The sequence below is a fragment of the Lasioglossum baleicum genome, chromosome 3, assembly GCF_051020765.1.
Source record: "Lasioglossum baleicum chromosome 3, iyLasBale1, whole genome shotgun sequence".
Classification (NCBI taxonomy): Eukaryota; Metazoa; Arthropoda; class Insecta; order Hymenoptera; family Halictidae; genus Lasioglossum; species Lasioglossum baleicum.
Genome location: NC_134931.1, coordinates 20383109 through 20396668, shown reverse-complemented (window position 1 = coordinate 20396668; position 13560 = coordinate 20383109). Strand labels below are relative to the sequence as shown.

General features: G+C 46.0%; 2 protein-coding genes across 2 annotated transcripts in view; one reads left to right on the top strand and one right to left on the bottom strand.

The window, feature by feature from the left end:
• The window catches only part of LOC143207168 (uncharacterized), a 30417-nt gene extending 20168 nt beyond the window's left edge, over window positions 1–10249 (top strand). The window contains exons 3-6 of the mRNA XM_076420330.1: window positions 4256–4492; window positions 4570–5483; window positions 6705–6987; window positions 7075–10249. Of these exons, the coding sequence (XP_076276445.1) occupies window positions 4256–4492; window positions 4570–5483; window positions 6705–6987; window positions 7075–7265 (1625 nt within the window). The 3' untranslated portion in view covers window positions 7266–10249. The remainder of the gene's footprint in view (window positions 1–4255; window positions 4493–4569; window positions 5484–6704; window positions 6988–7074) is intronic.
• LOC143207178 (uncharacterized) lies at window positions 9238–13560 on the bottom strand. The gene is made up of 4 exons (XM_076420342.1): window positions 13232–13560; window positions 12406–12636; window positions 11700–11904; window positions 9238–10818 (listed from the first exon to the last, which is right to left on the bottom strand). Exons 1-4 carry the CDS (start codon window positions 13302–13304, stop codon window positions 10320–10322), a joined length of 1008 nt encoding a protein of 335 aa, XP_076276457.1. The 5' UTR covers window positions 13305–13560; the 3' UTR covers window positions 9238–10319.

Below are 13560 nucleotides of genomic sequence, written 5' to 3'. Positions count from 1 at the left end.
ACTCGCGAATAACTGAAACCTTGGAAAATCTACGTTCACTAGTCGCCGCTGTTGCATTTTTGCTGCCTGAGAAAATCACTTTAAAAGGTAGCACTCGCGTGCCGCGCGAAGGAGGATCATGGTCCTCTTTCCGATGACGAAACGGAAGGATGTAATGAATATGTACATCCATTAAATAAAATACACATTTCTCGACCAGAAAATACAAAAAAATTACAGTCATTTCTAATCGAAATGTTTACACTCCGGGACAAAAAGATAGGACACTTTAAAATTAACATAATATTTATTCATTTAACATTACAACCAAGGTTTTATTTTTACACATTCTTGCAAAATATCGCTATAAACAGACACAAATGAAATTGAATTGAATTTCGCCAGTGTGTACAATTTTATTAAAAAAAAAAGAATTGTTAAGGAAATATGGTGTGACAAAATGATAGCACATTTAACTTAAAATTATGTATAACAGTAAATCAACGAATGACAATTAATGCTTAATATTTCGTGGCTCCTCCTTGACATTTAATAACAGCCATTATTCTCTTTGGCAAAGATTTATAGAGCTTTTTAATGGTTTTTGCTTTAATTGCTCCCACTCATGTTGAATACATTTTTTTAATTCGACAATATTTCCAAATTGCAAGAAAATATTTCCATTTCTAGAATTCTGTTGAAGTAAATATTGTCGATGATATACAGCACATTATACATATATAGAGGCATGTCAGAATATGTTGACATATTAAAATACTCATTTTCTTCAGTTTGTTCTACCAAATGAGAAAAAATAGACGATGTGCTATCTTTTTGTCCGGGAGTGTAGAAAATAGGTTGGAACGCGAAGGTTCGTAGACGGAAGAATTTCAACGGATTCAGCAAGTACGATTGCCATGAAATCGTCAAAAATATAAAGTCACAGTTGAAAAACATTCGACGCTTTCGTTCTTTCGTGGCTACAATAAAAGAGAGATCCACAAAGAAAAACAAACCCACTGGATTTGCTTCGTTTTTGTTCGAACGGAACAAAAGGAACGATCGTTTACAGCTGAACGGTAGCGACGGGCGGGAGGGTTTACCATATGCTCCCATGGATCGGAACGATTGGAGGACACAAGTCTTATTACATCGTGTTCCCAGGATCAATCTCGGCTTTCAATCTAGGTCTCGGCTCGTGCGAATTATGGAAAATCGGGGGTACCGTTACGAAAAACAATATGCAAAGGATCGAGTGCCGGCGATTCGGGGTACGGGACAGATTATTGAACTCTCTGTCATTATTTCCCCTTTCTTCGTTCGCCTCACCTGTCCTTCTCTCTCTACTGCGACGCAGTTGGCAGCGTGGCTCGAAAATCTTGGGTTCCTGGCCACACGCGTGTCCACCTTCGTGCAGAACCCGCGCACAAAGAACACTCATTCGCATTATTGCAGAAAATAATGCGTCCCGCCCTGACCATGAGGCGCACGAGTAGAATTGCATGTAGGGTGTGCACGCAGCCGTGATGCACACTAATAGGCACACACACGCGCAAGTATCGTTACCTTTGTGTACGCATGTAACTGAAAGAGAACGAGAGAGAGAGAGAGAGAGGACACGTTCACCAACACACGTCGAAGGGTTCCCACAATCAGTACACAATCGGTCTACGACGCTGGTGACATACCCGGTGAACCGGGAAGTAAAATTGATCGACCGGGTTCCGGTTTTCCTTTAAAACGTTCATTCGAGACGGACACGAATCCGATATGCGGGTAAAATGGAGCGGGAGTGCTTCAGATATGAAGTAAAGCGAAACGGTTCTTGCTCGAATAGCGTTCCAGCGGGAGAATTGTTCGTTAAATCCATACGGAGTACATTTTTCGAAATGGTCTTTGTTGCAGCTGCACAAATCCCATTACAACGAAAGTAATTGTGTTTGTAATATTAAAGTGTGACGCGTTGACCTACTGTAGCGGGTTACACGCCAATTTATTAAGTATTTACGCCATGTTTACGGTGACAGTAGCATATCACATGGAGCTCTCTAAAATATCCTCCACGTTTGATAAATCAGAGGAAATTGTTTCTTATAATTAGCTAGTTGGCAGCCGTGAAAGCATTACTACGGGAAAATGTAGGCAATTAATTTGTCATTGCCGCCCGTAATTGCTCGAAGGCGAGTCGACCGGGCGAAAGCTATGCGTGGACGGGGCCTGTCGCGGCAGGACGTAAAGGATATCGCGAGGAAAGGAATTCCTCACGTGTCGGTCGGTAGTTATGCGAGGAATTCGTATCACGAAAATTGTGTACGAGGGATGCGAACCGTTGGACGGTTTCTCGCGCGTCACCCTGTATGCACAGGTACGTAGCCCCGCACACGTGTGTAGCCTCTGTTACGCACACGCACGTAATGCCTTACGCACACGGCGAACCGTAAACCTCCAGTCTTTCAGTTGATGTCGGGACCGCGTAGAGTGTGGACTCCCCTGTTTCCGAAATCACAGTTCGACCGTGCGTCGCGTGGCTGAATTTTCCGAATTTTCCCGATACTTCTTTCTTCTTTTATCAGTATTCTTTTCTCCGTTTTGTTATCCGGTTCGGTCCGAAGAATCGTCGCTACTGCATCGACCTCGATAATGCTGGCGTACGTCGTCGGATACGTTTACTTTTACATGGAGATGCTTCGATTCGAGTTGCAACTGCTCGTGCACCCGGACGGATATAAGTTCACGAGGTTCATGCTGTAAGAGCCGCGAAAAGGACGTTCGTCGAAACATCAAAACAGATGATCGGCCGACGATTTACAAGGAACGCCGAATTGTCCTTGGCGCGCTCACGGTCGACCTGCTCGAGGTAAAATCCCCGTTTTCCGTGCAATCGATACTGATTTACATGAAGCTCTCGCCGATGCTGGCAAATTTTAATTAACGCCACGGTGGACGGGCGGTTTCCGCCTCGAAATATCGGTCTCGCTTGGCTCGGGCGGATCGTTATTCCGCAACAACGAAACCGATAATGAACAGAGCTATTCGACGTCGCCCGACCGAGCCGGAGAGACTGTTGAGCATTCACCAGGGGTTTCGATTCCATTAAACAAGTTCGGTATTTCAATTCGCGGAACCGACCGGGGATGAAACGTCACACTGCGAGGGAGGTGCGCCGTCCTTCGCGCGGTCTTCTCCGGAGCACGGTACATTTGTATTCGGAGCGTTTGAATGAAAACATTCCCGCAAAAATAGGAACGACCATCGTTCTCTCGTCGATGAGTTAACGATTGAGAAACCGATACAGGGGGAAAAAGAGTTTAACGAACGTTCACGATCAGAGGAAAGAGCGTGTAACGTCCGGCGCGGAACGAAAAAGGCCTCGCGAAGCCGGGCGCATCCGGAGATACGTCGAGAAGTGAAAGTGCATTTTGCAAGATGACTGTAACTCTGGATAATGGCGAGTGCAGCCGCCACCGACGCCCCAGTGCGTCCGTAACAATCGGCGAGGGCAACGACAAGCTGACACCCGGTTTTTCGGCCCCCTCGTCGTCGTCGTCATCGTCATCGTCCTCGTCGTCCCTTCCGTGACACGTCTGTCAGCATGCGTCGTCTTGGAACGCTCCTGCTCGCAACGTGGAAGAAACGACACGCAGTTGCAATCGTAATTGGCCGAATTAACGTCAAGTGCAACCTCGGTGACCCCGCGACCGCGTTCGTCACCGGCGTCTATCAATAATTCATGCGGCTGGCTTTCCACCGTCATCGAGGAAAGTCGAAATCGTCGAGGCGGTTATGAGCGTGTTCCCCGCAACGTCATCGGAGCCACCCTGCGAAACGGAAGAGGAAGAGGAAGTGGACGGGCCACGAACCTTCGAACGACCCGCGCGGTGACGGGAGCAATAAGACTCGATCGCTGCCTTGTCTCTCGCGGCCACGTGGACTTCTGAACAACAACATGGAGACTATATTGAATTGTAATCATCCGACAAAACATTTCTGGAACGTTTTTAAAGATCCGACGATGCGATATCGTTATTGATGCAGCCTCTGCATGTCTCCTTCTCTTTCCTTCTTCTCCTTTCCTTCAAGACCTGACTTTATCTTCGGTAAATAACAACACGTCGTCTCCTCGACGACTGGATAAGCGCTTCCTATCGTTTAGCCCGACGATCGAAAGCGGCCATTCTTCCCCTCCCTTTTCCCCTTCGAGCACGCTGGAAGAGATAGGAGGATATCCTGCGATCTCTGACTCATCCGGGACTTTTTTGCCTCTGTATTCCTGCAGACTTGACTCTATGGAATAAGAGCATCAGCCAACGATGGAGGAAGCTGAGGAGGAGGTGTTCCGTGCAGGAAACGTCTGAGCCGCAAGAGGCTTTGATACAAGGCGGAACGACCCAGGGGGTTATTCAAGCGGTGAGATCCAGTCCAGCCAGCAGAGAGTCCTCGCCGGCTGCGAAGAGCCTTCAAGATGGCAATTCCCCGAAGAAGCTGTTGCAGACCAGCTCTTTAAGACTACCAGGTAAGACGCTCGAATTACCAATTGCAAAAGGCGAGCAATAATTAAGTTAATCGTCGATGTTCTTGGTGAATGTTTAGGCACTACCAAGGGTATAGCGGACATTCAAAACGTCCTCCGGAGCAAGTTCAGTAAGATAAACGCTGGGATCAGGAAGAGAAAGGCTCTGAGCGTGACCGAAGTATTCTCGCAGAAGGACAACGCGTCGAACTTCTACGTGCCCAGTCCGTTGACCTCGTCGTCCAGTCAGAACTTCGACGGCGACGGCTACGATTCCAGCGAGCCAACGTCTTTGCCACCGTATCCGTACCACGACAACCTGGAAACCTTGGCGGAGACCAGCGTGCCGAACTCTCCGAATTGCAACAGCACTGTGACCAACAGCAACAAGACGTTCTCGTACTCGCAGAACAGCAGCGCCTACGACTCGCCTGTCCTCAGCCACGATCACAGCCACAAGGATATCTACGAGAACGTGGTGTACGCAGGCAGCTCGTCGCCGGGCTGCTTCCCTAGATCCAGGGGCGTGTTACAACGCAGCAATTCGGAAAACCGCGATGCTGCCAGACAGCACGATCACTCGTACGAGAACGTTCGCTACCAACGGGGCCACAGGTCGGAGATATCGTCGGCGGTAACTAGCCCGCAATCGGACAGGCATCTGGCGAGGAGCAACTCCGAGACGAGAGATCATCACTCGTATGAAAATGTCCACTTCCAGAAAAATGGCAAGGCTCGGAATCAGTCTGAACCCGCGTTCGACGAGATCCATATACCGAGGGTGACGCCCAGGAAGAGGGTGACGGACTTCAAAGTCGGCGGACAGGTCAGCACTTACACGAACGGGTCTGGATCCGGTTGCATGAGCAAAGAGGACGGCCCATCCAGTTTGGGCGCTGAAAAGAGTCCTGGGAAGAAAACAACGAGGAGATTGAATAGCAGAAGCGTCGCCAACATTCCTAGCTCCTCCGGTTCCGGTTTGAAGACTTGGCAAGTAAGTCGGTTTATACACTAACGAGCATCACTGATTCAACATACTTTAAATCGGAATAACTTTTTTACGAATTGTCCAAACGACTTCAATTTCTCTTGAAAGAATGCTTTAAAATTGATTTTTACTATTTTTTTTCGCAATTCCGACCAAATGCATTTTTTCGAAATATTTTTTACACGTCATTTACTAAACTAATTCCTCTAGCCTTACAGAGAAATTGAAGTCGTTTGGTCCATTCATAAATAAAAAGTATGTTGACTCAGTTATGCTCCTTACTGTATCTGTATAAACTTACAGAGAAACGATTTCTCAGCTTGTGTACATAACTTATATGAATCCACAAAACATATTTTTAAACATTTTTGTTACAAGCCCGATCGCAATGAATGCAATTGTTCGAAAATTTTCATTACATGTCATCTAATAAACTAATCCATATCGCTTGACAGAAATACTGAAGTCGTTTGATCCATTTATGAAAAAGTCAGTCTGGTTTAAAGTGTGTGCCATCAATTATTAGACTGACTTTATACAGGGTGTGTCCGTTAAGTTATGTCACCATTTTTTAGGCATTTCCAGTAGTGCAATTAAAAAATGTTTTATTGTTAGACAAAGGTTTCTCAGTACTTGGTGAGCTACATGTTCGCATATTCTTAAATCTGAAAAAATGCTTTTTACGTAAATAAGTAAAGGTCACCTTGACTTTTTTAAATGGCACCATATGTTTTGGACAGTGCCGTAACGAGGGCGCGTGGCGAAAGAGGCGCTCGCTACGGGCGCAACTGGATTTGGGGCGCAAAACAAAGAATACCGACCCGGTTGAGGTTCGCTTGGACGCTTTTCAAATCTTGCAAAAAAATTACGAACTCTCATTTATAAAACACGTATCCAAATCTCGACATAGAATTAAGGATTTTCATAACAATGCTTGTAACAACAGCTTCCTGCAAACGTTCGTTTAGCAAATTAAAAATTGTAAAATCGTACCTTCGTCCTTCTCTTGTCTAAAATATTTTTCAATTACACTACCGGAAATGCCTAAAAAATGGCGACGTAACTCAACTTCGATGTCTCCTTTCTAACAATAAGTCCTCTGCAATCTGCCACGGAGAAGCTTCCACGTGTTTTATAGAAGACATCCTGTAAACTTTTTTAGAATAGCGAGCATAAGATTTGTTTTATGGTGATCGATGACTGACCCCGCGACACGTGTCTTTGCAGGGTACACAAGACACGGACGAAGGCCTGAATACCGACTCGGAACTCGAAGACATCGACGAAGCTGGCGAGGGTGAAGAGTCGAGGTTCTGCACCCTGCCAAGGCCAGGCAAGGGTGGCGCGTCATTCACAATACTAACTGCCAGATTCTATAAGGGTCCTGGCCACAAGGGACTCGGTTTTAGTATCGTAGGCGGCACGGATAGTCCCCGAGGGACCATGGGGATTTACGTGAAGACTGTCTTCCCGAATGGGCAGGCTGCTGATCTTGGCACTGTTAAAGAAGGTACAACTGGCTCTTCGTTAACCCCACACTCTCAAATGTGATTACATCAACTAAGAAATAAATAACAACGGACACATATTGTTTCAGGGGACGAAATTTTATCCATAAATTCGAAACCTCTTCACGGGATGACGCACGCCGAAGCAATCGCCGAGTTCAAATCCGTGAAAGCTGGGGACGTGGTCCTACACGTCGGTCGGCGCGTGAATAAAAAGAAAAGGGATTCCTTGACCCTACCACCTGTGGCTCCTGCGGCGCCTCGTCAACAAGTCCAGTGAACTAGTGTTCGTTTACACCCACATTCCGCGCGAAGGCGTGCTACCTCCGACTTTAACAAGTGCAATGGCATGTGCTTTGCAGATGCTGTCCACCAGTGAGCAATATCGTTTATTATTGCTGGCAATAATAAGAGCGGGACTGCGTCCGCATAGCACCGCAACAAGCTGGACCGGCTTCCGCAGGTTGTTCTCGATTACGACGGGGATGTTTCTAGTTCAGAATCGTTTCATTTGTACGCGTGTTCATCATCAATATGTCGAGAAAGTTGTTTTTCTTCCGTGGTAACAATTTTGACAATTCGTTGAGCACCATCCTTGTTTCGACAGCGATGGGAATCGCCGATGAAGGCTCAGTGCTAATGCGTTACACGTGCATATATAGAGTATAATCCAATCAATTCGATGTTCAAAATTCAACAGGTAGAATATCGTTATCGTTGCGTCTCGATAACAACGACGATCGCGATGGTTCGACGCCATAAATTGAACAGAAGTTTCTCTGCCTACCTACTAGTGATTTCAATGCTCGTCGCTCGGACGGAGGCGAGGAACGAGCAGGTATAAATGAATCAAAATTCGATGTAACCCTATAATCTGGTATGTGTATTTGTAATCGATGTACTGCCGTATTTATCGATAACTTTTAATCATTCTCTCTAGTAATCTTCGAAGTCACTAACAGTAGTGCATTCGGTTCCGATTGCGGACGCATAAGGTGGGTCGAGAAGGTGGTTTTTGCGATTTAATGTATCGATTCGATACATTTGCGACTGATGTATCATTTCTTGGAATTCGGGAGATAGCAAACGGATCGTGTGAAAGATCCGGAATTCGTACTCCCTCTCATGTATCGACTTTTACAAACGAAACGATGTATTATTCGAGATAATAATCGAATGTTTAGACTGTTCTCGAGCAAATGATCTATATTTTAATAAACGATATCGCGATATCGAATCGAATGAAACGGACGCGGATGAGGGACGATCGGTGACCTCCGCCGTGGTTTAGCAACTAAACAGATTTATTTTTGTAAAGCAAGGATCGAACAAATGGAAAGGAACTGTGCGAGAGCGAAATATCAACCAATCCGAACGGTCGATCGTGGCGGATCAACCGGAATTCTGTAAACCTCGAATGGCCTGATCGAATCGGGAGGCGCGCAACAGGACCGGCCAAAGTTTTCCACGTTGCCGTGAGTGAGAATCGAATTATTTTTTAACTACCGCATAGAATGTAACGATGATCGCCCAAAGATGAAGTCCAAATAAATATTTTTACTACGAGACGATTGCGACGGGATGAGAAAGACGATGGAAACAGTGCATATCTATAGAACTATACATATATATTTTGACGGAATGAGAGCGAGAGCGCGTTTAATTTAAGGCGAGAAATGTTATTAGTATCTAGTCCATGTGTAATATTTCATTTCGAGATAAACTTTTCAATCCACTCGATTCTTTTGTTTATTTTATAGATATACGTATAATCGGAGAAAAAAATATATATATACATATGGTGAGATATATATATATATAATAAGTATACAATTATATATTTCTTATATCGACTTTTAAAAGGCGAAAAAGATGCTAACGTAACGAGCGGTTAATCATTAGATTAGATTTAAGGTGTCGCGTTCCCTGCGACGATATCGCTCGCGCGGAGGAATTAATTCTAACAACGAGGCACTTTTCCTTTTCGTTTTCGAGCGTCGAATTACGCTCGCGACCTTTCTGTTTCTCTCCTTCTATCCTCCAACAGGAGGAGTCGGCATCGCGGACGAAGAACGCGTTTGCAGCAACTTTCTTTGTCTTCCATGGATCGAGGCGACGTTAATTAAGTTAGAATTAATCACTCGAAATTTGAGATGCGCGTTGAACGGCGCTAGAAACGACGCGCACGCCGCCCCCTCCGACAACTACGATTCATCGAAAGAGAGGACTGGATGGACGAAGACGGATCGAACTGTTGTCTTTTTGGCTTTATTAATTATCATCCTCCATGTTACGACGATGTTACAATGATTGGTGGTTTACAACGATTGGTTTGCGTAAATTTTCTTTATCAAACGATTGGTCCACGGTTACGTTTTCGACGATATTCCATCAGAAGGAACTTAATTTACTCTGTTTGCGCTCGTTCGACTGAGAGAGGATTCCAGTCGATATCGTTCGACCATGCGAGTTCGATCGTGTCCGATCGTTTCTGTATATGCGTGGCAGACTATACCTCCTCCCCGGACTGAACATCGGAAACTCCGTCGACAACGTTCGCGTACGTGTATTCGCTGGCGAGCGTGCGAGCGCGACGCAATGTTATCGCATACGCATGCAAAGGACTTGATAATGTTACTGTATTTTCTATTTGCTATGCGGGCTCGAATGCAAATAAAATAGATCGTATAATGGAGTCCCGTGTCCCCCCCCCCCCCGACCTATAGAACGCATTGCCCACATCCTTCCCAATCGGCCGTAGCCGTTTTTTTTTTCTCGCGCGTTTTCCGTAACACAGTCGTTACAGAAGGTCAAGCGTTTCCAGTCGATAGAACGAGACAGGGATCGTTCCTGCATCGAATAAAAGAAGCTTGACGAAGAAAACGGACGATCACAATTGCGAGAGATCATTCTGTCGGAGCTGATGCGGGCACACTTCACCTAGCCTCCTTGAAATATATGAACGACGATCCTTAAGCTCTCTAACGCACGCAGTGGTCTATCGTTGAACAAGTCTCTCGGATCTAATACTTTATCGAACAATGTTCTTTAACCGTTACGATCGATTTTGTTCATTAAAAAATATACTCAGCAATCTATTCACGAGTTGTTCGCTAAAAAGGACAGACCGCTGTGTGTCCAAATGGTTGCACATTGAATCATTGGATAAATAATAGTCGGGAATGAATAGCAGAGAGAAAGATACAACAAAAATAATAGATAAACCTTCCTAACGCATCATGGTAATACAGTCTACGTGCAGTACCCTAAATTCTACGAACATTAGAAATTTCAATTCTCGACCGATCGCGTCGAACCGGAGAAACGAGCGTTCTCAGATCTCGTTTACGTGCTGGTGAATGTTGTACGCTCGGCCACCTCGTCTGGACTCTTTCGGCACTACGGCTAGGTGCTCGGAAACGACATCCGGAACCCTTTTGTCGCCTGAACTCTTCTCGGCCAGCAACTCGGACGGCTTCGAGTAAACGAACGTCGTTTCCGCCCCGATCGATCGACCGATCATCGCTGATCCTTTCAGGACGTTGTCCTGCGCGCTGAGCAACTGTTTGAATCGTTCGTCGTTGTTCTTCTCCTGGTCCCAGTGTGTACGAGCGGATCTAGATGTCGTGGGCACGTCGGCGCGTTGCTGGTTCACCGGTTGATTTTTGTTCTTGTTGGTCAAGTTCAGCTTCGGGTTCAAGTTCAAGCCCAACCATTGCGAGAAGAGAGCTATACCTTGTTCGGCGCTAGCGGTCACCGCTGCTATCAGCTCCTCGGTGTTCAGAGAGTCTTCCTCTTCCGTGCTTTCAGCTGTCTCTGTGGTCTCGGTGATGCTGCGGAAGAAATCGTTTCGATCAGGGTACAGATTTCACGGTTTTCGAACAGGTCGGCGAGGTCACGAAGAAATAGTGGAACCACGAGAGCGAAAAAACAGCACGGACCCGAGGATTTTTCTCAGTCAAGGCTTTACTGTACATCTTTCTCCATTTCATCGGTAAACGGTCGATATCGTTCCTCACAAATCCCCCCGAGGAGAAGAGGGAACTATTCGAACCGTGAAAATGGCGCACAGTGGTCCAAATCGAGGAATTTAGTGACTTTTTGTTACAACTTTTGAACCATAAGTGATATCGAGATGAAATTTCCACAAAAATTCATTGAAAAAATAGTCAATTTGGTAGACCTCCTTATGTAGAGGAAGGTGTACTAAAAATATTCCAATTTGTTAGAAACTGGGACTTCCCAGAACTTTAAAGATATCCCTTACCGATTGTGAAAAATTTTTTAAATTTTCGCCATTTAGTCCAGCATTAACTTTTCATATATTATGCAGCCTAATTGATAATGTAAGATACGATTTCTGATCACAAAAATCTGCTCTTTAATTTTAAACAAATAGCGCGAGAAAATATTAAGTAGGGACGTCAGGGCATCGCATCAAAGAGAAGCAATTTTTCTCGTGGAAAATACTCTTCTTAAAATGTCCGACTTTCAACATTTATTACGACTATAATATTTATTAAATTGTACTAATTTCTCCATTTCCGAGGTCGATGGACATGTTCAATGATTAGATATCAATACGAGAAAGTTCGTTTTCGGGCCAAAAGTCACTGAACTTCTCGATTTGGACGACTGTGTGGCGTCAAAGCGAAATCCAATACGGATTATATGCGCGGGCCTGATCGCATAACGTTTTCGGGATCGTACTCACGCGGAGACTTCGATTTGCCGCACCACTTGATTGAAATTGAAGCATCCCATGTGGTAGGTGGCTTGCGGTGTGCCCAGCAATGCAGGCTCGATCACCAGACACCCGTCGTAACCAGCGTCCGCTTGTTTTATCGACGTAAATTTCGCGCATATTTGCGCCAGATCTGACAGAAGGTTCATGCACGTTGGTTTGTTGGCCGCGTCGGCTGTGAAGCATTTAAATCGATCACTTTGACGAAACAATTCTCTCCAGTCTGAACGAGGCCTAGCGTGTCGATCAAATCAAATCATATCGCACTGTCGACTCACAGTTTCCGTGTCCAATGAAGCGAAGACCGGACGTAAAATTTGACATCCGGAAGCTTTTCAATAATTACCTATTTCATGTCTAGAATTTTACTTTTAATGATCTTTCCAAGATCGCATTATTTAAACGCTAGAACTTCCAAACGGTTGAAAAGAGAAATTCCTGAACGACTACTTTTGTTGTTACGTATAATATACAGGATGTTGTATCTAGGAACTGACTAAGAATTTGAGAAATTAAATTGTTGAATAGTTTCTGATAAATACATCTGATATCGACGATTGTACAAGCAACATCTGGTGTTTATCGTTTAAACAAATTTGGCAGTTCTGGTGTCAAGCGGGTTATCATGAAAACGACGGTTGTGTTAGATTACTATGTCATGGAGTTGATGCCTCACCAATCTTGATCGTGGCATTGTGTACGGGATTGTCGGCGTAGCTCAAGTTCAACGAAACGTTCTGCTCCTTCTGCTTGACATTGATGCAGGCGGTGCCGCCTAGGTCAATGGTCGTGGTCAGGTTCAAATCGACGCAGCACAGACAATTGGAGATCTGGCAGAAGCATTGGGACTGCGCCGTGGTCGATCTTCCGCCAGAAGAAGCGGGCAGGTCCCACGAGAGCAGCGTTTCTGTTCAGGGGGAAAAAATAACGAACGTGTTCGGGAGAAACTCACGAGGAAGAGAAATTGGAACAAAACGAAAGTCGTCGATCGAAAGTCAATGAAAAAAATCGTTGCGTTTTCCATCGATAGTTTCGACGTCGTTTCTGAAATGATCTCCCCTCGCTGGCCTGACACCGTTCTCTCGAATTCGCGATCGCCGCGGACGCAACGTAGCGCGAAGTGTGTCAAGCTCGTCAATCTGCGCCAGGAAGACTTCGGGCCGCGCGTACTTTCTCGCCTTACTAGGACGTGTAGCCACGATTCGCGTCTCCGAATTCGAATCCCGTCGTACGACGAACCCGCCGGAAAACCTGGTTAACGGAAAGTGTACCACGCCACGCCACGCCACGGTAGAAACAGCAGAGTAACCTCGCGTTGAAAACCGAAACACCCTCCGCAAAAGGAGCCTCGATTGGCATGCCGAGAACGCGGCGTTTGTTTACCCTGACGAGCTTCTCGGTCGTGCGAGGAGTTCGACGTGCCTCTGACAGGCGTGTTCCGCCGCGGACAGTTCGCGAGCTGTCGGATCCGACGAAAAATCACGAGGAACTGATCTGCTCACCGAGAAATCCAGCCGAAGACACCATGGCGACGGCGGTGGTCAACAGCACCAGAATGGTAAACCTCACAGCCATCGTGTCCTATCCTCGTGCGATCCTCTCGGCGTGATTATTCCTCCGACGGGGTTTTTCTTTTTCGTTTGTGCTCGCGGCGACCGAGTCGACGAAACGCGGGACGCAGAAGTCACCGCGCGACAGAACTGTCAAAAGGATACACGCGTTCCTGAGGCTGGAGATCCTGCCCAGCAAGGAAGAAGCTTAAATCTGGGCACAAAGCCGGGCGCGGGTCTCGGATCGGCGATCGGTCGGCAGTCGGCACGAAAACTGGCGA